At 44.0% G+C, this 23,914-nt stretch overlaps 1 protein-coding gene across 6 annotated transcripts in view; it reads right to left on the bottom strand.

Annotated features, from left to right (window-relative positions):
- Positions 1 to 4,055: 4,055 nt before the first annotated feature.
- Positions 4,056 to 23,914, bottom strand: part of lrrc31 (leucine rich repeat containing 31) — a 202,708-nt gene continuing 182,849 nt past the window's right edge. For all 6 annotated transcript variants that reach the window (XM_063045216.1, XM_063045214.1, XM_063045220.1 and 3 more), the window contains 2 exons: positions 21,540 to 21,707; positions 4,056 to 4,710 (listed from right to left, as the gene is read on the bottom strand). In XM_063045216.1, coding sequence (XP_062901286.1) covers positions 4,391 to 4,710; positions 21,540 to 21,707 — 488 coding nt within the window. In that variant the 3' untranslated portion in view covers positions 4,056 to 4,390. The remainder of the gene's footprint in view (positions 4,711 to 21,539; positions 21,708 to 23,914) is intronic.

Here is a 23,914-nt window from a genome sequence, read left to right as displayed (position 1 = left end):
GGAGGTGAGTGGGAATAAAAGTGGCAGACTGAATACAGTGTTGGGAAATGTACGATAATGCATTTTGGTAAAAGGAACAATATTGCGGACAATTATCTAAATGGGGAGTAAGTCAAACTTCAGAGGTGCAGAGGGACTTAGGATCTTCATCCAAGACTCCCGGAAGGTGAATTTACGGGCTGAGTCTGTGGTAAAGAAGGTAAAGAAGGCATTTATTTCAAGAGAAATAGAATATAAAAGCAAGGAGTTAATGTTGAGGCTTTACAAGACACTAATCAGGCTGCATGGAGTATTGTCAACAGTTTTGGGCTCCATATCTCAGAAAGAATGTGTTGTCATTGGAAAGAGTTCAAAGGAGGTTCACGAGGATGGGGTCCGGGAAAATGAAGGGGTTAACATATGCTTTGTGACATAGTCACTGGAATTTAGAAGAATGTGGGGGGGGGCGGGATCTCATTGCAACCTACCAAATATTGAAAGGATTTGATAGGGTGGATGTGTGGAGAGGATGTTTCCTCTGGTGGGGATATCCAGAACTAGAGGGCACAGCCTTTGAATTGAATGGCGATCTTCTAGAACAAGAGGTCAGGAGGAACTTTTTTAGCCAGAGAGTAGTGAATCTGTCAAATGCTCTGTCACAGACTATGGTGGAGGCCAAGTCCGTGAGTGTACTTAAGGCGGAGTTGATTATTTCCTGATTGGTCAGGACATCAAAGGATATGGCGAGAAGACAGATGTATGTGGTTGAGTGGGATCCAGGATCAGTCATGATGGAATGGTGGAGCAGACTCGATGGACTGAATGACCCAATTCTTATAAGGTCCCTCCCCCATATACATACATAGAAACATAGAAAATAGGTGCAGGAGTAGGCCATTCGGCCCTTCGAGCCTGCACCGCCATTTATTATGATCATGGCTGATCATCCAACTCAGAACCCAGCCTTCCCTCCATACCCCCTGACCCCTGTAGCCACAAGGGCCATATCTAACTTCCTTTTAAACATAGCTAATGAACTGGCCTCAACAGTTTGCTGTGGCAGAGAATTCCACAGATTCACCACTCTCTGTGTGAAGAAGTTTTTCCTAATCTCGGTCCTAAAAGGCTTCCCCTCTATCCTCAAACTGTGACCCCTCGTTCTGGACCTCCCCAACATCGGGAACAATCTTCCCGCATCTAGCCTGTCCAATCCCTTTAGGATCTTATACGTTTCAATCAGATCCCCCCTCAATCTTCTAAATTCCAACGAGTACAAGCCCAGTTCATCCAGTCTTTCTTCATATGAAAGACCTGCCATCCCAGGAATCAATCTGGTGAACCTTCTTTGTACTCCCTCTATGGCAAAGATGTCTTTCCTCAGATTAGGGGACCAAAACTGCACACAATACTCCAGGTGTGGTCTCACCAAGGCCTTGTACAACTGCAGTAGTACCTCCCTGCTCCTGTACTCGAATCCTCTCGCTATAAATGCCAGCATACCGTTCGCCTTTTTCACCGCCTGCTGTACCTGCATGCCCACTTTCAATGACTGGTGTATAATGACACCCAGGTCTCGTTGCACCTCCCCTTTTCCTAATCGGCCACCATTCAGATAATAATCTGTTTTCCTATTTTTGCCACCAAAGTGGATAACTTCACATTTATCCACATTAAATTGCATCTGCCATGAATTTGCCCACTCACCCAACCTATCCAAGTCACCCTGCATCCTCTTAGCATCCTCCTCACTGCTAACACTGCCACCCAGCTTCGTGTCATCCGCAAACTTGGAGATGCTGCATTTAATTCCCTCATCCAAGTCATTAATATATATTGTAAACAACTGGGGTCCCAGCACTGAGCCTTGCGGTACCCCACTAGTCACCGCTTGCCATTCTGAAAAGGTCCCGTTTATTCCCACTCTTTGCTTCCTGTCTGCTAACCAATTCTCCACCCACACCAATACCTTACCCCCAATACCGTGTGCTTTAAGTTTGCACACTAATCTCCTGTGTGGGACCTTGTCAAAAGCCTTTTGAAAATCCAAATATACCACATCCACTGGTTCTCCCCTATCCACTCTACTAGTTACATCCTCAAAAAATTCTATGAGATTCGTCAGACATGATTTTCCTTTCACAAATCCATGCTGACTTTGTCCAATCATTTCACCGCTTTCCAAATGTGCTGTTATCACATCCTTGATAACTGACTCCAGCAGTTTCCCCACCACCGACGTTAGGCTAACCGGCCTATAATTCCCCGGTTTCTCTCTCCCTCCTTTTTTAAAAAGTGGGGTTACATTAGCCACCCTCCAATCCTCAGGAACTAGTCCAGAATCTAACGAGTTTTGAAAAATTATCACTAATGCATCCACTATTTCTTGGGCTACTTCCTTAAGCACTCTGGGATGCAGACCATCTGGCCCTGGGGATTTATCTGCCTTCAATCCCTTCAATTTACCTAACACCACTTCCCTACTAACATGTATTTCGCTCAGTTCCTCCATCTCACTGGACCCTCTGTCCCTTACTATTTCTGGAAGATTATTTATGTCCTCCTTAGTGAAGACAGAACCAAAGTAATTATTCAATTGGTCTGCCATGTCCTTGCTCCCCATAATCAATTCACCTGTTTCTGTTTGCAGGGGACCTACATTTGTCTTTATCAGTCTTTTCCTTTTTACATATCTATAAAAGCTTTTACAGTCCGTTTTTATGTTCTCTGCCAGTTTTCTCTCATAATCTTTTTTCCCCTTCCTAATTAAGCCCTTTGTCCTCCTCTGCTGAACTCTGAATTTCTCCCAGTCCTCAGGTGAGCCACTTTCTCTGGCTAATTTGTATGCTACTTCTTTGGAATTGATACTATCCCTAATTTCTCTTGTCAGCCACGGGTGCACTACCTTCCTTGATTTATTCTTTTGCCAAACTGGGATGAACAATTGTTGTAGTTCATCCATGCAACCTTTAAATGCCTGCCATTGCATATCCACCGTCAATCCTTTAAGTGTCATTTGCCAGTCTATCTTAGCTAATTCACGACTCATACCTTCAAAGTTACCCCTCTTTAAGTTCAGAACCTTTGTTTCTGAATTAACTACGTCACTCTCCATGTTAATGAAGAATTCCACCATATTATGGTCACTCTTACCCAAGGGGCCTCTCACGACAAGATCGCTAATTAACCCTTCCTCATTGCTCAAAACCCAGTCCAGAATAGCCTGCTCTCTAGTCGGTTCCTCGACATGTTGGTTCAAAAAACCATCCCGCATACATTCCAAGAAATCCTCTTCCTCAGCACCTTTACCAATTTGGTTCGCCCAGTCTACATGTAGATTGAAGTCACCCATTATAACTGCTGTTCCTTTATTGCACACATTTCTAATTTCCTGTTTAATACCATCTCCGACCTCACTACTACTGTTAGGTGGCCTGTACACAACTCCCACCAGCGTCTTCTGCCCCTTAGTGTTACGCAGCTCTACCCATATCGATTCCACATCTTCCCGGCTTATGTCCTTCCTTTCTATTGCGTTAATCTCTTCTTTAACCAGCAACACCACCCCACCTCCCCTTCCTTCATGTCTATCCCTCCTGAATATTGAATATCCCTGAACGTTGAGCTCCCATCCCTGGTCACCCTGGAGCCATGTCTCTGTGATCCCAACTATATCATAATACTAAAGTGATTAATATATGAATACACTCAAGGAGTTGATGGCCTCAGATGTAATGTTTAGACGGGTACACTGTAAATGCCACTTGCTAGCACCAGTTCTCTTCCTTGCTGATTTGTTTTGATAGCCTAAAACATTGGCACAGACCTGCTGGGCCAGTGAGACTATTTGTACTGCACAACTCTTTGACTAATATTAACTGGGATGCAGAGAGCACAGATTTCTTACATTGCATTCTGGAGAATCTGTTTAGAACATTAGGTATAGGTATGCAACAAGATGGACTGGGGAGTGGGATTTCATTCTGGATATATTGGCCGAGTGGGTGGAAGGAGGCTTATTGGGAATTTTTTTCTGGAAATAACCATAATTCACCCAAAATAATAATTGAACCAAAACAATTGAGATACCTTTTAATGGAAGTAATAATCAGCTATCTTTACAATGAGAAACCCTGCATAGTCCAGCTTTAGAAACTGTTCCAGAGCGGCCATATCAAGTACTCCGAACCTCATTTACCCCAGCATTTGCACCCTGCAGTTATTCCTTAACTGAAGTGTGACCGTGACATATCATTCAGCAGCAGCTTCATTACCACAGTGCACTGATGCATTTCAGTCGTAGGCAATATCAGCAGTGAATGGTACGGAATCATGTCTGAAGCTGAATTGCTTTAACTTTTATATTACCTGTGATTTGGATTTTTGAATATTTATTTCAATAAAAGCTGACAATCTAATAGGTGAAGTGGATATTCCGCTGATGTTGGTGGTTGAATGTGTCCAGAAGTTCGCACTGAGAAGCAGAGATAACCCAGTGGTGCATACCCAATTCCAGGAGTGAGGGGAGCCGAGGCAGACAGCTCAGTAGTACAGCCAACCAGGGGCTGCATTCTCGATGACTTAAAGGCATTAGGCCAATATCCAGTTCAGAGAGTGCCTTCAGGCCATCAATTTCTTTGAAGAACATCACCCAAGATTGGTCATCAACTGTGTCGTTATATGTTAAATGCAGCGTTTCGAGGCTTGATAAAAATCCAGCACACGAGAGGGACACTAAAGAGAAAACAAAGGCTGCAGTGAGTTTGGTCATATTTGTCCTACATTTCATGAAGTCCCAACTTCTCTACTCAATGCCCTGACTGATCAAACACATTTTCTCCCCTGAGATGCATTATAGTCTCTGTAAACCTGGTTGGACAGTATGTGAAAGAAAAAGCCTCACTGTTTTTATGATACTGACTCCCAATCCTCCTCTATCAGTAAATCACCATCCGTTACATGTACCAGTGGCTAAAGCTCACCAGTGATGATAATCCACTCTTCTGTACACGTACCAGTGGTGCCACAGTAGCACAGCAGGTAGCGCAGTGCTATTACAGCTCAGAGCATTCTGGAGTTTGGGGGTTCAATTCCGGTGCCGTTCTGTGAAACTGTATGTCCTTCCCATGGAATGCATTGGGTTTCTCTGGGTCCTCCTGTTTCCTCAACAGTCCAAAGATCTACCAGATAGGTTGACTGGTCATTGTAAATCACCCTATGAGGTTAGAGTTAATTGGGTTTGTTGGAGGTTGCCAGGGCAGTGAGCCTTGAAAGGCTGGAAGGGCCGTCTCGGCGCTGTATTGCCAAATAGATAACTAAAACTCAGCAGTGATAATAATTCCCTGTACAGTACATGTACTAGTGGCTAAGACAGATCCTAAATGACCATCAGGAGGAACAGTGAGAATAAAGCAAAGGGTCATTTAGGAATAAGATGATTCCTTCAGTGGTTTGAACGGGGCACGACTGCGCAAGCACGTGGAGGTCGGCCAATGAGAACAGCAGGAAGAATTTAAAAGCAAGCAGAGTTGAAAAGGTGACTGTTATTTCTTCAGCAGTTTGAACGGGGCATGACTGCGCAAGCGCATGGAGGTCAGCCAGTGAGAACAGCGGGAAGAGTCTAAAAAGAAGACAGATTTACAGAGCGGGCAACAGAGTAGAGGGAGACAGAGTAGGGAGGCTTTGGCTCAACGGGGCTTAGGCGATAAAGGGTCGAGGCCAGGTAGGTTATCTGTTTAGAATACAAAGTATGTATGTGAGGCCGGTTTTCTGTGCTCGGTGTCAGATGTGGCAGGTCCTGGAGACTCCCAGCCTCCCGGATGGCCACATCTGAACCAGGTGTGTCAAGCTGCAGCTCCTTAGGAACGCGTTAGCAAACTGGAGCTGCAGCTCCTTAGGGACCGCGTTAGCGAAGTGGAGCTGCAGCTCGATGACCTTCGTCTGGTCAGGGACAGGAGCTATAGGAAGGTAGTCACCCTGGGACCACAGGAAACAGTGAAATGGGTAACAGTCAGGAGAGGGAAGAGCAAGAAGCAGGTACTAGAGAGTACCCAGGTGGCTGTCCCCTTAACAATAAGTATTCCTACTTGAGTACTGTTGGAGGTGACAGCCTACCCAGCGGAAGAAACAGTGATCGCACCTCTGGCACAGAGTCTGGCCCTGTAGCTCAGAAGGGTAGGGAAAGGAAGAGGATGGCAGCAGTGATAGGGGACTCTATAGTTAGGGGGTCAGATAGGCGATTCTGTGGACGCAAGAAAGAAACACGGATGGTAATTTGCCTCCCAGGTGCCAGGGTCCGGGAAGTTTCTGATCACGTCCACGATATCCTGAAGTGGGCAGGTGAACAGCCAGAGGTCGTGGTACATGTTGGTACCAAGGACATAGGTAGGAAAAGGGAGGTGGTCCTGAAAACAGATTACAGGGAGTTAGGAAGGAAGTTGAGAAGCAGGACCTCAAAGGTAGTAATCTCCGGATTACTCCTGTGCCACGTGACAGTGAGTATAGGAATAGAATGAGGTGGAGGATACATGCGTGGCTGAGGGATTGGAGCAGGGAGCAGGGATTCAGATTTCTGGATCACTGGGACCTCTTCTGGAGCAGGTGTGACCTGTTCAAAAAGAACAGGTTGCCCTTGAATCCGAGGGGGACCAATATCCTGGCGGGAAGGTTTGCTAAGGCTATTGGGGAGAGTTTAAACTAGAATTGCTGGAGGGTGAGAACCGAACTGAAGTGACGGAGGAGAGGGAGGCTGGCTCACAAATAGAGAAAGCTTGGAGACAGTGCGAAAGGGAGGATAGGCAGGTGATAGAGAAGGGACGCACTCAGACCGATGGTTTGAGATGTGTCTATTTTAATGCAAGCAGTATTATGAATAAAGCGAATTAGCTGACAGCGTGGATCAGCACTTGGAGCTATGATGTTGTGGCCATTACAGAGACTTGGATGGTGCAGGGGCAGGAATGGCTACTTCAAGTGCCAGGCTTTAAATGTTTCAGAAAGGATAGGGAGGGAAGCAAAAGGGATAGGGAGGTGCCAACCATGTAACCTACTCTAGAAAGTGCCTAGAATTTCCCAACCGCAGAGCCCTCTATTTCTCTAAGCTCCATGTACCTATCTAAGAGTCTCTTAAAGACCCTATTGTATCCGCTTCTACCACCATCATTAGCAGTGCATTCCACACACCCCCACTCTCTGTGTGAAAAACTTACATCTGACATCCCCCTTGTACCTACTTCCAACCACCTTAAAGCTAAGCCCCCTCATGTTGGACACTTCAGCTCTGGGAAAAGCCTCTGACTATCCACACAATCAATGCCTCTCATCAGCTTTTACACCTCTATCAGGACATCTCTCATCCTCTGTCGCTCCAAGGAGAAAACGCCAAGTTCACTCAACTTATTTCTCATAAGGCATACTCTTCAATCCAGTCAACATGCTTGTAAATCTCCTCTGCACTCTCTCTATAATATGCACATCCTTCCTGTAGTGACGCAACCAGAACTGAGCACAGTATTCCAAGTGGGGTCTGACCAGGGTCCTATATAGCTGTAACATTACCTCTTGGTTATTGAACTCAATCCCACGGTTGATGAAGGCCAACACACTATATGCCTTCTTAACAACACCGTCAGCCTCAGAATCAGAATCAGGTTTATTATCACCGACATGTGTCATGAAATTTGTTAACTTAACAGCAGCAGTTCAATAGAAGACAAATAAATAAATAAATAAATTACAGTATATGTATATTGGATAGATTAAAAGTCATGCAAAAACAGAAATAATATATATTAAAAAATGAGGTAGAGTTCACGGGTTCAATGTCCATTTAGGACTCGGATGACAGAGGGGAAGTGGCTGTTCTTGAATTGCTGAGTGTGTGCCTTCAGGCTTCTGTACCTCCAGGCAACTATAGGCCAGTTAGCTTAACATCTGTAGTTGGGAAAATGTTTGAAGCTGTCATTAAAGAAGAAATAGTGAAACATTTAGAAAGGAGTGGTTCCATTAGACAGATACAGCACGGATTCAGAAAGGGCAGGTTCTGTTTGACAAACTTACTGGAGTTCTTTGAGGACATAATGAGTGCAGTGGATAGAGAGGAACAGGTGGATGTCGTATACTTGGATTTCCAGAAGGCGTTCAATAAGGTGGCGCACAAGGGACTTATAAATAAGATACGGACGCATGGAGTCCGAGGAAGTGCATTGCCATAGATAGTGGATTGGTTAACTGATAGAAAGCAGACAGTTGGTATAAATGGGTGTTTCTCCAGTTGGCAGTCAGTAGTGAGTGGGGTGCCGCAGGGGTCGGTGCTGGGCCCGCAGCTGTTTACCATTTACATTGATGATTTGGAAGAGGGGATTGAGTGTAGTGTAGCAAAATTTGCTGATGGCAGTAAACTGAGTGGAAAAGCAAATTGTACAGAGGATGTGGAGAGTCTGCAGAGGGATGTAGATAGGTTAAGTGAGTGGGCCAAGATCTGGCAGACGGAATACAACAGTGGCAAATGCAAGATCATCCACTTTGGAAGGAATAATAGAAGAGCAGATTATTATTTAAATAGTGAAAGATTGCAGCATGCTGTTGTGCAGAGAGACTTGGGAGTGCTTGTGCATGAATTGCAAAAATTTGGCTTGCAGGTACAACAGATTATTAAGAAGGCAAACGGAATGTTGGTCTTCATTGCTAGAGGGATTGAATTCAAGAGCAGGGAGGTCATGCTGCAACCATACAGGGTACTGGTGAGGCCGCACCTGGAGTACTGTGTGCAGTTCTGGTCTCCATACTTGAGGAAGGATATACTGGCTTTGGAGGCAGTGCAGAGGAGGTTCACCAGCTTGATTCCAGGGATGAAGCGGTTAACCTATGAGGAGAGGTTGAGTCACCTGGGACTACACTCTCTGGAATTCAGAAGAATGAGAGGGGATCTTATAGAAACATACAAAATTTTGAAAGGGATAGATAAGATAGAAGTAGGAAAGTTGTTTCCATTGGCAGGTGAGACTAGAACTAGGGGACATTGCCTCAGGATTCAGGGGAGAAGATTTAGGACGGAGATGAGGAGAAATTGTTTTTCCCAGAGAGTGGTGAATCTGTGGAATTCTTGGCCCAGGGAAGCAGTTGAGGCTTCTTCACTAAATATATTTAAGATACAGTTAGATAGATTTTTACATAGTAGGGGAATTAAGGGTTATGGGGAAAAGGTAGGTAGATGGAGCTGAGTTTACGGACAGATCAGCCATGATCTTATTGAATGGCAGGGCAGGCTCAATGGGCCGGATGGCCTACTCCTGCTCCTATTTCTTATGTTCTCCTACCTGATGATAGCAGTGAGAAAAGGCCATGCCCTGGGTGCCAGCTCCTTAACAATGGATGCCGCCTTTCTGAGACACCACTCCTTGAAGATGTCCTGGGTACTTTGTCAGACATCCCACCCTGCAAAAACTCATTTCAGGGAGGTAGCACCATCAATCTGTGGGAGACTCCCGGAACTTCCAGGAGAGGTGGGATGTCTGCAATAGAGTAGCTCCTTAGCAGCTAGCCAGCTAGTTTAAATAACATTAGCTATGCTAATGAACGAATGACACCTGTTAAACTCACCTCAACATATCTTTTACAGTCTTAACCCACCAGGAGCAATAGAAAAGTCACTGTTGCAAACAGTGCAGCGAGAAACACTGTCATTATTTTTTACCCCTATTAGGTAGGGGTACACTTTAGTATGGTCTGGGGTGACATACGTTTTATATTTTCTTTTTTTGGAATACTCTGCCATGGCGCGCTCTCTCTCTCTCTCTCTCCTGCACTCTCTCTGTTGCGCTTGCTCTCTCTCGCGTGCACGCCGCTTGCTCTCTCTCGCGCGCACGCCGCTTGCTCTCTCTCTCGCTCACTCTCAAAAAACTGATTTCCGGGATATTGTATGTAATTTGCAGGCATCAGGGAGCCACTATCAATATGCAGGAGACTCCCGGAACTTCCAGGAAAGGTGGGATGACTGCTTTGTAGGCTATTACTCAAGATGGAGCTGACTAAATTTACGACCCTCTGCAGCTTCTTCCGGCCCTGTGCAGTAGCCCACCCACACCCTCCCCCCATACCAGGCAGTGATGCAGCCTGTCAGAATGCTCTCCATGATATATCTATAGAAGTTTTTGAGTGATTTGTTGACATGCCAAATCTCTTCAAACTCCTAATGAAGTATAGGCACTGTCTTGCCTTCTTTATAGCTGCATCAATGTGTTGGGGCCAGGTTAGGTCCTCAAAGATCTTGACACTCAGGAATATGAAACTGCTCACTCTCTCCACTTCTGATCCCTCTATAAGGATCAGCTTTGAGTGCCAGGAGTCTTACCATTAATGTTATATATTCTGTCTTCCATCTGCCACTTCTCAGCCCAGTTCTACATCCTATCAATGTCCCGCTGTAACCTCTGACAACCCTGCAGCCTATTCACAACACCCCCAACATATATCAAGAGTAAAAGGATAACTAGGGAGAGGGTGGGACAACTCAAGAATAAAAGGGGTGGCATTTGCTTGGACACACAGCATGTGAGTGAGTACTGAATAAGTACTTTGCTTCAGTATTTACCAAGGGAAAGGATATAGAGACCAGGAGATCAGAGCTGAGTGTATAAATACGTTGGAGCATTTCGAGGTCAAGGACGAAGAAATGTTGGGCTACCTAAGGTGTATTAAGAAGGATAAGTCCCCTGAGCCTGATGGGATTTACCCCAGGTTATTGAAGGAGGAGAGAGACAAAATTGCCAGACCTTTGACCAGTGCCCTCTCTAGCCACAGGCGATGTCCCGGAGGACTGGCGGGTAGCTAATGTTGTAATCTCTCTTTAAGAAGGGAACATGGGAAAATCCTGGGAACTATAGACCAGTGAGTCTCACATCAGTTGTAGGGAAGTTGCTGGAGAAAATTCTTAGGGATAGGATATATGTGAGCATTTGGAAACCTATGGCCTAATTAGGGAGAGGCAGCATGACTTTGATTGTGGCTGGTTGTGCCTTTCTAACTTGACTGAGTTTTTTGGCAAGTTGATGAGAGAGATTGATGAGGGTGGGGCAGTGGATGTTGTCGACATTGATTTTAGTAAGGCATTTAACAAAGTCCCTCATGGGAGGCTAATCCAGAAGATTAAGATGCATGGGATCTGTGACAAATTGGCTGTTTGGATTTAGAACTAGCTTGCACATTGAAAACAGAGTATAGTAGTTGAAGGAACTTATCCGACCCGGAGGTCTGTAATTAGTGGAGTTCCACAGGGATCTGTGCTGGGATCTGTAAATACTTGCTAGACTAGAGTCTGAGGCTACGTCCACATTTGACCGGACAATTTTGAAAATGCCAGTTTCGCGTATAAACGATAGGTGTCCACACCAGGCGTTTTTGAAAATACCTCCGTCCACATTAAAACGGGTATTTGGGCGAATCTCCTCCTACTGGGCATGTGCAGGATACACAGAAAACAAGCGAAGAGGAAACGGTATATTTGGTGCGCGTTTGTCTAGCTACAGACTAGAAAAACTTAAAAGGAAATTGCCAAACGAAAGACCTGGTGCGTGTTTGTCCAGAAACATTTTCTACATCCATAGTCTCTTCACCAGTGAAAGGGACAACAGCTACAACTAAGTGCAATAAGGCTTGTTACTGGGCAAAAGTGAAATTTGCTGTTAACTCATTTGTTTGCCTTTACTTTTGCCTACATGTGCAATAAAACGAGTTAAAGGGCAAAAGTGACAATTGCATCTATTGAATGTTTGCACAAGCGATACATTAATAAAACACCTTGTTAAATGTATAAAACATGTCTGCATCAGTGTTATCTTGTATTTCCATACAATGTTACATTCGGCTGTTACGTATCTATTGTCAGATATTGTTGTTGTGGTGTTGGAGGTTGCGTTCAAGAAAACAATGAAATGCCGCGCTGCTGCCACCATTTGTGCTGGCATGTCATGACAGCGTTTTTAAAATTAGCCGGTTACCACGTACACACTATAACGGCCAACCAGCGTTTTCAGATTTAAACGCTCTGGGGAGTGTTTTTGAACAGCTCCGTTTTCGGGGGAGGAAAACGCCGTTTCAGTGTGGACGGAGGGTCAAAACAAAGAGAAAAAGCTTCGGTTATGGATTTATCCGGTCTAGTGTGGACATAGCCCGAGAACTTTATACAGTCTCTGTATACTATTTTCACCACTTTATAGGTAAGATACACTTGTACTGGAGAAGAGATATACCAGGATGTTAGACCATAAGACAAAGGAGCAGAAGTAGGCCATTCAGCCCATTGAGTCTGCTCCGCCATTTTATCATGAGCTGATCCATTCTCTCACTTAGTCCCACTCCCCCGCCTTCTCATCATAACCTTTGATGCCCTGGCTACTCAGATACCTATCAATCTCTGCCTTAAATACACCCAATGACTTGGCCTCCACTGCTGCCCGTGACAACCAATTCCATAGATCCACCACCCTCTAGCTAAAAAAATTTCTTCACATCTCTGTTCTGAATGGGTGCCCTTCAAACCTTAAGTCATGCCCTCTCATACTAGACTCCCCCATCATGGAAAACAACTTTGCCACATCCACTCTGTCCATGCCTTTCAACATTCCAAATGTTTCCATGAGGTCTCCCCTCAGTCTTCTAAACTCCAAGGAATACAGTCCAAGAGCGGACAAACGTTCCTCATATGTTAACCCTCTCGTTCCCGGAATCATTCTAGTGAATCTTCTCTGAACCCTCTCCAACGTCAGCACATCCTTTCTTAAATAAGGAGCCCAAAACTGCCCACTGTACTCCAAGTGAGGTCTTACAGATCCTCAACATCACATCCCTGCTCCTATACTCTATTCCTCTAGAAATGAATGCCAGCATTGCATTTGCCTTCTTTACCACCGACTCAACTTGGAGGTTAACCTTAAGGGTATCCTGCACGAGGACTCCCAAGTTCCGTTGCATCTCAGAACTTTGAATTCTCTCCCCATTTAAATAATAGTCTGCCTGTTAATTTCTTCTGCCAAAGTGCATAACATTTTCCAACATTATATTTCATTTGCCATTTCTTTGCCCATTCTTCCAATCTATTCAAGTCTCTCTGCAGACTTTCTGTTTCGTCAGCTCTACCAGCCCCTCCACCTATCTTTGTATCATCAGCAAACTTAGCCACAAAGCCATCTATTCCATAATCCAAATCGTTGATGTACAGCGTAAAAAGAAGCTGCCCCAACACAGATCCCTGTGTTGAATGACAACAAAATTTCAATGAAGAGATAACGTATTAAACTTAAAACACTTGACTAATATCTGTGAAATTATAAAGGGCTAACATGGAATAAACATTATTTAAATGATACAAAGTCCCTTTCAGAGGTTGGTAGAAATGTAGTACTCACTGCTTGTACAGGCTGTTGGGGGCAGCAATCCTTATCAGATGTACTTAAATTGCTATGAATTACAAGGCAACGGACCAAGCAATTGAAGGGAATGATGACATTGATCCACTCCAGGAATTTGAGGGAGGTGTGGCAGGAAATCACAGGGCATTGACCATAATATGTCAATTCCCCTGGAATATGGAGGATGGTGACACAGGACACTTGTTCAACAGGGCAAATACACTCAGTAACTGCAGACTAATCTGTTGAACAACAATGGTAGGAAGGAATGTAGTCATTGATCTGTAAGTATTAACAGTCATTTGGAGAAAAGTGGCAATGTTAAACCAGTCCAATAAGAGTTCAGATTCAGAATCAGGTTTTGATGAGCTGAGGTAACACAGCTGTTGTGGTGTACATAGAATTAAATTTACTCTGTGGTCCACAGTGTATTGTACAGGGATTTACATGCACTCTGGTACAGAGTGGTGTACAGGGATTTACATGCACTGGTACACAGTGTGATGTACAGGGCTTTACATGCACTGGTACACAGTGTGGTGTACAGGGATTTAAGACTATAAGACCATAAGACATAGGAGCAGAATTAGGCCAGCTGGCCAATCGAGTCTGCTCCACCATTCAATCATGGCTGATCCTTTTTTTTCATCTCTTCCTCAATTCCAGTTCTCAACATTCTCCCCATAACCTTTGATACCATGTCCAATCAGCAACCCATCAATCTCTGCACCAAATACACCCAACGACTTAGCCTCCATAGATGCATGTGCCAACAAATCCACCATTCTCTGACTAAATAAACTTCTCCGCATCTCTGTTTTGAAAGGGCGCCCCTCTATCCTGAGGCTGTGCCCCCCTGCCCAGACTCTCCCACCATGAGAAACATCCTTCCCACATCTACTCTATCTAGACTTTTCAACATTCAAAAGGTTTCAATGAGATTCCTCTCATCCTTCTAAATTCCAGCAAGCTCAGACCCAGAGCCATCAAACGTTTCTCGCATGATAACCCTTTCATTCCTGGAATCATCCTTGTGAAGCTCCTCTGGACCCTCTCCAATGCCAGCACGTCTTTTCTAAGATGAGGGGCCCAAAATTGTTCACAACACCCAAGGTGAGGCCTCACCAGTGCCTTATAAAGACTCAGTATCACATCATCGCTCTTGTATTCCAGACCTCTTGAAATGAATGCTAACATGGCATGCCTTCCTCACCACCAACTCAACCCATAAGCCAATCCCCAGGGTGCTCTGCATAAGGACTCTCAAGTTCCTCTGCATCTCAGACCCCTGGACCCTCTCCCAGTTCAGTCATAGTCTACACACTTACCTCCACCACCAAAGTGCGTGACTACGCATCCTCCAACATTGCACTTCACCTGCCACCCTCTTGCCCACTCTCCCAATCTATTCAAGTCCCTCCGCACCCTAACCCTGCCTCAACACCACCCACCCCTCCACCATCTGAAAACTCGGCAATAAAGTCATCCATTCCGTCTTCCAAATCACTGACAGACAGCACAAAAAGAAGCGGTCCCAACACCAACTCCTGTGGAACACCACCAGCCACTGGCAGCCAATCAGAAAAGTATCTTCCCATTCCCACTCACTGCCTCCCACCAAACAGCCAATGCTCCAACCATGCTAGTAACCTTCCAGTAACACAATGGGCTCCCAACTCGGCAAGCAGCCTCATGTGTGACACCCCTTGTCAAAGGCCTTCTGAAGGTCCAAATATACAACATCCACTGCATCCCCTTTATCTATCCTATTTGTAATCTCCTCAAAGAATTCCAACGGGTTCGTCAGGCAGAATTTTCCCTCAAGGAAACCATGCTGACTTTGTCATGTCTTGTCCTGTGTCACCAAGTACTCCATCACTTCATCCCTTACAATTGACTCTAACATCTTCTCAACTACTGTGGACAGGTTAACTGGTCTATAATTTCCTTTCTGCTGCCTTCCCCCTTTCTTAAAGAGCGGAGTAACATTCTCACAATATGCAGATGAATTGGGAAAATCAATTTGTTGCGGGATCCCACAAATTCCTTGAAGATGGCTTTCTGAAACAGCTTATTGTTGTGCTAACTAGGGGTTCAGCAATTTTGGTTTGGGTGTTGTGTAATGAACCAGATATGACCAGAATCAGAATCAGGTTTATTATCACTGGCATGTGTCGTGAAATTTGTTAACTTAGCATCAGCAGTTCAATGCAATGCATAATATAGAAGAAAAAAATAATAAGTAAGTAAATCAATTGCAGTATATGTACATTGAACAGATAAAGAATAGTGCAAAAACAGAAATAATATATATTTAAAAAGTGAGGTAGTGTTCAAGGGTTCAATGTCCATTTAGGAATCGGATGACAGAGGGTAAGAAGCTGTTCCTGAACTGCTGAGTGTGTACCTCCTGTCTGATGGTAACAGTGAGAAAAGGGCATGCCCTTGGTGCTGGAGGTCCTTAATAATGGACGCTGCCTTTCTGAGACACCGCTCCTTGAAGATGTCCTGGGTGCTTTGTAGGCTAGTACTCAAGATGGAGCCAACCATATTTACAACGATGATTCAGGTACATAAAGTAATGTAGCCCTTAGTGATCACAATATGATAGAATTCACCCTGTAGTTTGAGAGGCAGAAGCTACAGTCAGATGTATCAGCATTAAAGTGGAGAAAAGGGAATTACAGAGGCATGAGAGAGGAGCTGACCACAGCTGATTGGAAGGGGACACCAGTAGACATGATGGCAGAGCAGCAATGGCTGGAGTTTCTGGACGCAGTTATTTAAATCTCAAAGAAGAGGAAGTATTCTAAAGGCATCATGATGCAACCATGGCTGACAAAGTAAGTCAAACCAACATTATATCAAAAAGGAGGGCATATTTACTGGCATAATCTACATATTACTATTTAACTATTTATGGTTCTATTACTATTTATTATTTATGGAGCAACTGTAACGAACACCAATTTCCCCCAGGATTAATAAAGTATGACTATGACTATGACTATGACTATATGAGGGAGCAAAAGTTAGACAAAGTTAGAGGATTGGGAAATTTTTAAACACTAACAGAATGAACTAAAAAAAACCATGCAGGGTGTGGGGAGAAGAGAATGTATGAAGGTTAGCTCGCCAATAATATCAAAAATGATACCAGAAGGTTTTTCCAGATATTAAAGAGTAAAGAAGAGGTGAGAACAGATATTGTACTGCTGGAAAACGATGCTGGAGATATGATAATGGGGGACAAGGAAATGGCAGATGAACTGAATAAGTATTTTGCATCAGTCTTCACTGTGGAAGACAGTAGCAGTATAGTGGAAGTTCGAGAGTACCAGGGGGCAGAGGTGTGTGAAATTGCCATTACTAGGAAGAAGGTTCTTAGGAAACCTACAGACAGAAACAGGTGAATTGATTATGGGGAGCAAGGACATGGCAGACCAATTGAATAATTACTTTGGTTCTGTCTTCACTAAGGAGGACATAAATAATCTTCCAGAAATAGTAGGGGACAGAAGCTCCAGTGAGATGGAGGAACTGAGCGAAATACATGTTAGTAGGTAAGTGGTGTTAGGTAAATTGAAGGGATTGAAGGCAGATAAATCCCCAGGGCCAGATGGTCTGCATCCTAGAGTGCTTAAAGAAGTAGCCCAAGAAATAGTGGATGCATTAGTGATAATTTTTCAAAACTCGTTAAATTCTGGACTAGTTCCTGAGGATTGGAGGGTGGCTAATGTAACCCCACTTTTTAAAAAAGGAGGGAGAGAGAAACCGGGGAATTATAGACCGGTTAGCCTAACGTCGGTGGTGGGGAAACTGCTGGAGTCAGTTATCAAAGAAGTGATAACAGCACATTTGGAAAGCGGTGAAATCATCGGACAAAGTCAGCATGGATTTGTGAAAGGAAAATCATGTCTGACGAATCTCAGAATTTTTTGAGGATGTAACTAGTAGAGTGGATAGGGGAGAACCAGTGGATGTGGTATATTTGGATTTTCAAAAGGCTTTTGACAAGGTCCCACACAGGAGATTGGTGTGCAAACTTAAAGCACACGGTATTGGGGGTAAGGTATTGATGTGGATAGAGAATTGGTTAGCAGACAGGAAGCAAAGAGTGGGAATAAACGGGACCTTTTCAGAATGGCAGGCAGTGACTAGTGGGGTACCGCAAGGCTCAGTGCTGGGACCCCAGTTGTTTACAATATATATTAATGACTTGGATGATGGAATTAAATGCAGCATCTCCAAGTTTGTGGATGACACGAAGCTGGGCGGCAGTGTTAGCTGTGAGGAGGATGCTAAGAGGATGCAGAGTGACTTGGATAGGTTGGGTGAGTGGGCAAATTCATGGCAGATGCAATTTAATGTGGATAAATGTGAAGTTATCCACTTTGGTGGCAAAAATAGGAAAACAGATTATTATCTGAATGGTGGCCGATTAGGAAAAGGGGAGGTGCAACGAGACCTGGGTGTCATTATACACCAGTCATTGAAAGTGGGCATGCAGGTACAGCAGGCGGTGAAAAAGGCAAATGGTATGCTGGCATTTATAGCAAGAGGATTCGAGTACAGGAGCAGGGAGGTACTACTGCAGTTGTACAAGGCCTTGGTGAGACCACACCTGGAGTATTGTGTGCAGTTTTGGTCCCCTAATCTGAGGAAAGACATCCTTGCCATAGAGGGAGTACAAAGAAGGTTCACCAGATTGATTCCTGGGATGACAGGACTTCCATATGAAGAAAGACTGGATGAACTGGGCTTGTACTTGTTGGAATTTAGAAGATTGAGGGGGGATCTGATTGAAATGTATAAAATCCTAAAGGGATTGGACAGGCTAGATGCAGGAAGATTGTTCCCGATGTTGGGGAAGTCCAGAACGAGGGGTCACAGTTTGAGGATAAAGGGGAAGCCTTTTAGGACTGAGATTAGGAAAAACTTCTTCACACAGAGAGTGGTGAATCTGTGGAATTCTCTGCCACAGGAAACAGTTGAGGCCAGTTCATTGGCTATATTTAAGAGGGAGTTAGATATGGCCCTTGTGGCTACGGGGATCGAGGGTATGGAGGAAAGGCTGGTGCAGGGTTCTGAGTTGGATGATCAGCCATCATAATAAATGGCGGTGCAGGCTCGAAGGGCCGAATGGCCTACTCCTGCACCTATTTTCTATGTTTCTATGAAACTGATAGGTCTGAAGGAAGATAAGTCCCCTGGACTGGATGGTCTACACTCAGGGTTCTGAAAGATGTGGCTGAAGAAACTGTAATAATCTTTCAAGAATCAATTGATTTTACATGGATCCTTAGGAATGGAAAATTGCAAATGTCACTCCACTCTTTCAAGAAGGCAGAGAAGTAGAAGAAAGGAAATTATAGGTTGGGAAGACATTGAAGATGATTGTTAAGGATGTGGTTTCAGTATACCTGGATGCACATGATAGTCATAGTCAGCATGGTTTCTTTAAGGGAAAATCTTGCCTGACAAATCTGTTGGAATTCATTGAAGAAATAACAAGCAGGATAGACAAAGGAGAATCAGTGGATGTTGTGTAGTTGGATTTTCAGAAGGCCTTTGACAAGGTGCCACACATGAGGCTACTTAACGAGATAAGAAACAAAGAAACATAGAAAAACTACAATGTACCATATGCCTTCTTAACCAGAGAGTCAACCTGCGCAGCAGTTTTGCGTGTCCTAAGGATTCGGACCCCAAGATCCCTCTGATCGTCCACACTGCCAAGAGTCTTATCATTAATACTATATTCTGCCATCATATTTGACCTACCGAAATGAAGTACCTCACACTTATCTGGGTTGAACTCCATCTGCCACTGCTCAGCCCAGTTTTGCATCCTATCGATATCCTGCTGCAACCTCTGACAGCCCTCCACACTATCCACAACACCCCCAACCCTTGTGTCATCAGCAAATCAGCAAATTTACTAACCCATCCCCCCACTTTCTCATCCAGATCATTTATTAAAATCACAAAGAGTAAGGGTCCCAGAACAGATCCCTGAGGCACACCACTGGTCAACGGCCTCCATGCAGAATATGACCCATCTACAACCACCCTTTGCTTTCTGTGGGCAAGCCAATTCTGGATCCACAAAATAAGGTCCCCTTGGATCCCATGCCTCCTTACTTTCTCAATAAGCCTTGCATGGGGTACCTTACCAAATGCCTTGATGAAATCCATATACACTACATCTACTGCTCTACCTTCATCAACGTGTTTAATCACATCCTCAAAAATTTCAGTCAGGCTTGTAAGGCACGACCTGCCTTTGACAAAGCCATGCTGACTATTCCTAATCATATTACACCTCTCCAATTGTTCATAAATCCTGCTCTCAGGATTTTTTCCATCAACTTACCAACCACTGAAGTAAGACTCACTGGTCTATAATTTCTTGGGCTGTCTCTACTCCCTGTGTTGAATATGGGAACAACATCTGCAACCCTGCAGTCCTCCGGAACCTCATCCATCCCCATTGATGATGCAAAGATCATTGCCAGAGGCTCAGCAATCTCCTCCCTCGCCTCCCACAGCAGCCTGGGGTACATCTCATCCGGTCCCGGAGACTTATCCAACTTGATGCTCTCCAAAAGCTGCAGCACATCCTCTTTCTTAATGCTCCAGTTTTTCAATCCACCGTAAATCATCCCTACAATTGCCGAGATCCTTTCCCGTAGTGAATACTGAAGCAAAATATTCATTAAGTACCTCAGCTCCAGTTCCATACACACTTTTCCACTGTCACACTTGATTGGTCCTATTCTCTCATGTCTTATCCTCTTGTTCTTCATACACTTGTTGAACCCATGGTATTACATAATAGAACCCATAAGAGGCTATGGTATTACAGGAAAGATTCTAGCATGGATAGAGCATTGGCTAATTATCAGGAGGTAAAGAGAGGCAACAAAAGGAGTCTCTCCTGGTTGGCAGCCGGGTCTGTGTTGAAACCGATTTTTTAAAAATTGTATGTCAATGATTTGGATAATGGAATTGATGGCCTTGTGGCCTAGTTTATCGACAGCAGGAAGACAGGTGGAAGGGCAGGTAGTTTTGAGGAAGTAAAGAAGCTACTTAGACAGATTAGGGAAATAGGCAAAGATGTGGCAAATGGAATACAGTGTCAGAAGTGTATAGTCATGTACTTTGGTAGAAGAAATAAAAGGGTAGATCATTTTCTAAACAGAGAGAAAATTCATAAATCTGAGGTGCAAAGGAATTTGGGAATCCTCATGCAGGATTCCCTAAAGGTTAATTTGCAGGTTGATGCAGTGGTAACGAAGGCAAATGTGATGCTAGCATTCATTTTGAGAGGACTAGAACATAAAAGCAAGGATGTAATATTGAGACTTAATAAGCACAGGTGAGGCCTCACTTGGGTATTGTGAGCAGTTTTGGGCCCCTTATCTATGAAAGGATGTGCTGACATTGGAGATGGTTCAAAGGTTTACGAAACTGATTCCGGGATTGAAAGGCTTGTTATATAAGGAGCGTTTGATGGCTTTGGGCCTTTATTCACTAGAATTCAGAAGAATGAGGGGGGATTGTATCGAATGTTGAAAGGCTTCGATAGAGTGGATGTGGAGAGGATGTTTCCTATGGTGGGAGAGTATAAGACTGGAGGACACAACCTCAGAATAAAGGAGTGTCCCTTTAGAACGGAAATAAGGAGGAATTTCTTTAGCCAGAGAGTGGTGAATCTGTGGAATTTGTTGCCACAGGCAGCTGTGGAGGCCGAGTCATTGGGTATATTTAAGGCAGAGGTTGATAGATTCTTGATTGGTCAGGGCATGAAGGGATACGTGGAGAAGCCCGCAGATTGGGGCTGAGAAAGAAAGTGGATCAGCTGTGATGAAATGGTGAGTAGACTTGATGGGGCAAATGGCCGAATTCTGCTCTTACATTTTATGGTCTAACTTTGTGGTACACTTTGTGGAGTATATAGACTTCCAGAGAAAAACTTTTAATAAGAACTAAAATTAAAGCACATGGTAATAAAAGAAGAACCGGTATCAAGGATTAAGTAACAGTCAATAAAGGTGGCAATATCCCAGAAGATTCAGATACATGGGGATACCCAAAAAACACAATACGATGAGGCACAATATGCCCTTTCAATTTGGTTAATTTGGTGATTACCGAGAGATGCTAAATCCTGGCCTGTCAGATTGCAGCTGCACAATTTCACCACACGGAGGCGAGTCTCACTTTGCAACATCTGGACAAGCAGTCCCACATTTCCACTAAGGCACTTATTCCAAGACAAGTCCAACGTCTCGAGTTCCGTCAAGTTTGGAAGGGTGTCGGCTGTAGGAATACAACATTTTAAACAGATTTGTAAACATTTTGTTAATCTAACAGTCTACAGAAACCAGCTGGCAAACATTGAGTCAGATTACAGTGCCTCAGACTTGCCCTTTTATGATGTTGGTCAATACTTTACAACTGAGAAGCACCTGGAAGCAGATGAGGGTGGTAGGAACAGCAGGTTAGAAACATGGAAAACCTACAGCACAATACAGGCCCACAATGCTGTACCAAGCATATACTTACTTTAGAAATTACCTAGGGTTACCCATAGCCCCCTGTTTTTCTAAGCTCCATGTACCTATCTTAGAGTCTCTTGAAAGACCCTATCGTATCCGCCTCCACCACCGTCAACAGCTGCCCATTCCACGCACTCACCGCTCTCTGCGTAAAAAACTTACCCCTGGCATCTCCTCTGTACCCACTTCCAAGCACCTTAACACTGTGCCCTCTCGTGTTAGCCATTTCAGCCCTGGGAAAAAGCTTCTGACTATCCACACGATCAATGCCTCTCATCAAATTATACCCCTCTATCAGGTCACCTCTCATCCTCTGCCGTTCCAAGGAGAAAAGGCCAAGTTCATTGAACATGTTATCAGAAAGCATGCTCCCCAATCCAGGCAACATCCTTGTAAATCTCCTCTGCACCCTTTCTATAGTTTCCACGTCCTTCCTGTAGTGAGGCGACCAGAAATGAGCATGTACTCCAAGTGGGGTCTGACCAGGTCCTATACAGCTGTCACATTACCTCTCAACTCTTGAACTCAATCCCACGGTTGATGAAGGCCAATACATCATATGCCTTCTTAACCACAGAGTCAACCTGCGCAGCAGCTTTGAGTGTCCTATGGACACGGACTCCAAGATCCCTCTGATCCTCCACACTGCCAACAGTCTTACCATTAATACTATGTTCTGCCATCATATTTGACCTACCAAAATGAACCACCTCATATTTATCTGGGTTGAACTGCATCTGCCACTTTTCAGCCTAGTTTTGCATCCTATAAATGTCCTGCTATAACCTCTGACAGCCCTCCATACTAACCACAACACCCCCAACCTTTGTGTCATCAGCAAATCAGCAAATTTACTAACCCATCCCCCCACCTCCTCATTCAGGTCATTTATAAACATCACAAAGAGAAGGGGTCTCAGAACAGATCCCTGAAGTACACAACTGGTCATCAACCTCCGTGCAGAATATGTCCCATCTACAACCTCTCTTTGCTTTCTGTGGGTTGAAGGTGCAAATGGACTTGATGCAGCATTGCTGATGCCCTGTCCCAAGATCACACACAAGAAAATAAGGCAACCACTTGGCCCTCAAAGCCTGTCTCACCACTCAGTGTGATCTAGGCTCAACTCCTCTTCTGTACCAGTTCTCCATAAATGAATACTTATCTTATTTTAAATACAGTTGCAAGAAAAAGTTTGTGAGCCCTTTGCAATTACCTGGTTTTCTGCATTAATTAGTCATCATATATGGTCTGATCTTCATCTAAATTACAATAACAAATACAATCTGCCAAAACAAATAACTCACAAACAATTGTTCTTCTTATATTTTTTTACTGAACATATTGTTTAACCATCACAGTCCAGGCTGGAAAAAGTATGTGAACCCTTGTATTTAATAACTGCTAGAACCTCCTTCAGCAGCAATAACCTCCACCAAAAGTTTCCTGAAGCTGCTGATCAGATTTGCACAGCAGTGAGGAGGAATTTTAGACCATTCATCCATACACCACTGTTTTAGTTTATCAATATTTCTGGGATACCTTGCACGAACAGCAATCTTCAAGTCATGCCACAGCATCTCAATCGGGTTAAGGTCTAGAATCTGTCTTGGCCGTTCCAGAATATAAAGTTTCTTCTTTTTAAACCATTCTATTGTTGATTTACTCTTGTGTTTTGGATCATTGTCTTGTTCAATCATCCAACTTCTATTAAACTTCAGGTGACGACCGCTACACTGACATTCTCCTGTAAAATGTCATGATACAATTTTGAATTCATTGTTCCTTCTATGATTGCAAGCTGCCAAGGCCCTGAAGAAGCAAAGAAGTCCCAAACCATAATTCTCCTTCCACCATACTTCACAGTTGGGATGAGGTTTTGATGCTGGTGTGCAGTGCCCATTTTCCTCCAAACTTAGCCGTGTACGTTTCTGCCAAAAAGTTCAATATTTGTCTCATTTGTCCACA

Source organism: Mobula hypostoma, chromosome 4, assembly GCF_963921235.1.
Source record: "Mobula hypostoma chromosome 4, sMobHyp1.1, whole genome shotgun sequence".
Taxonomy (NCBI): Eukaryota; Metazoa; Chordata; class Chondrichthyes; order Myliobatiformes; family Myliobatidae; genus Mobula; species Mobula hypostoma.
The sequence above is the reverse complement of the archived record's forward strand: the minus strand, read 5'-3'. Positions and strand labels throughout refer to the sequence as shown.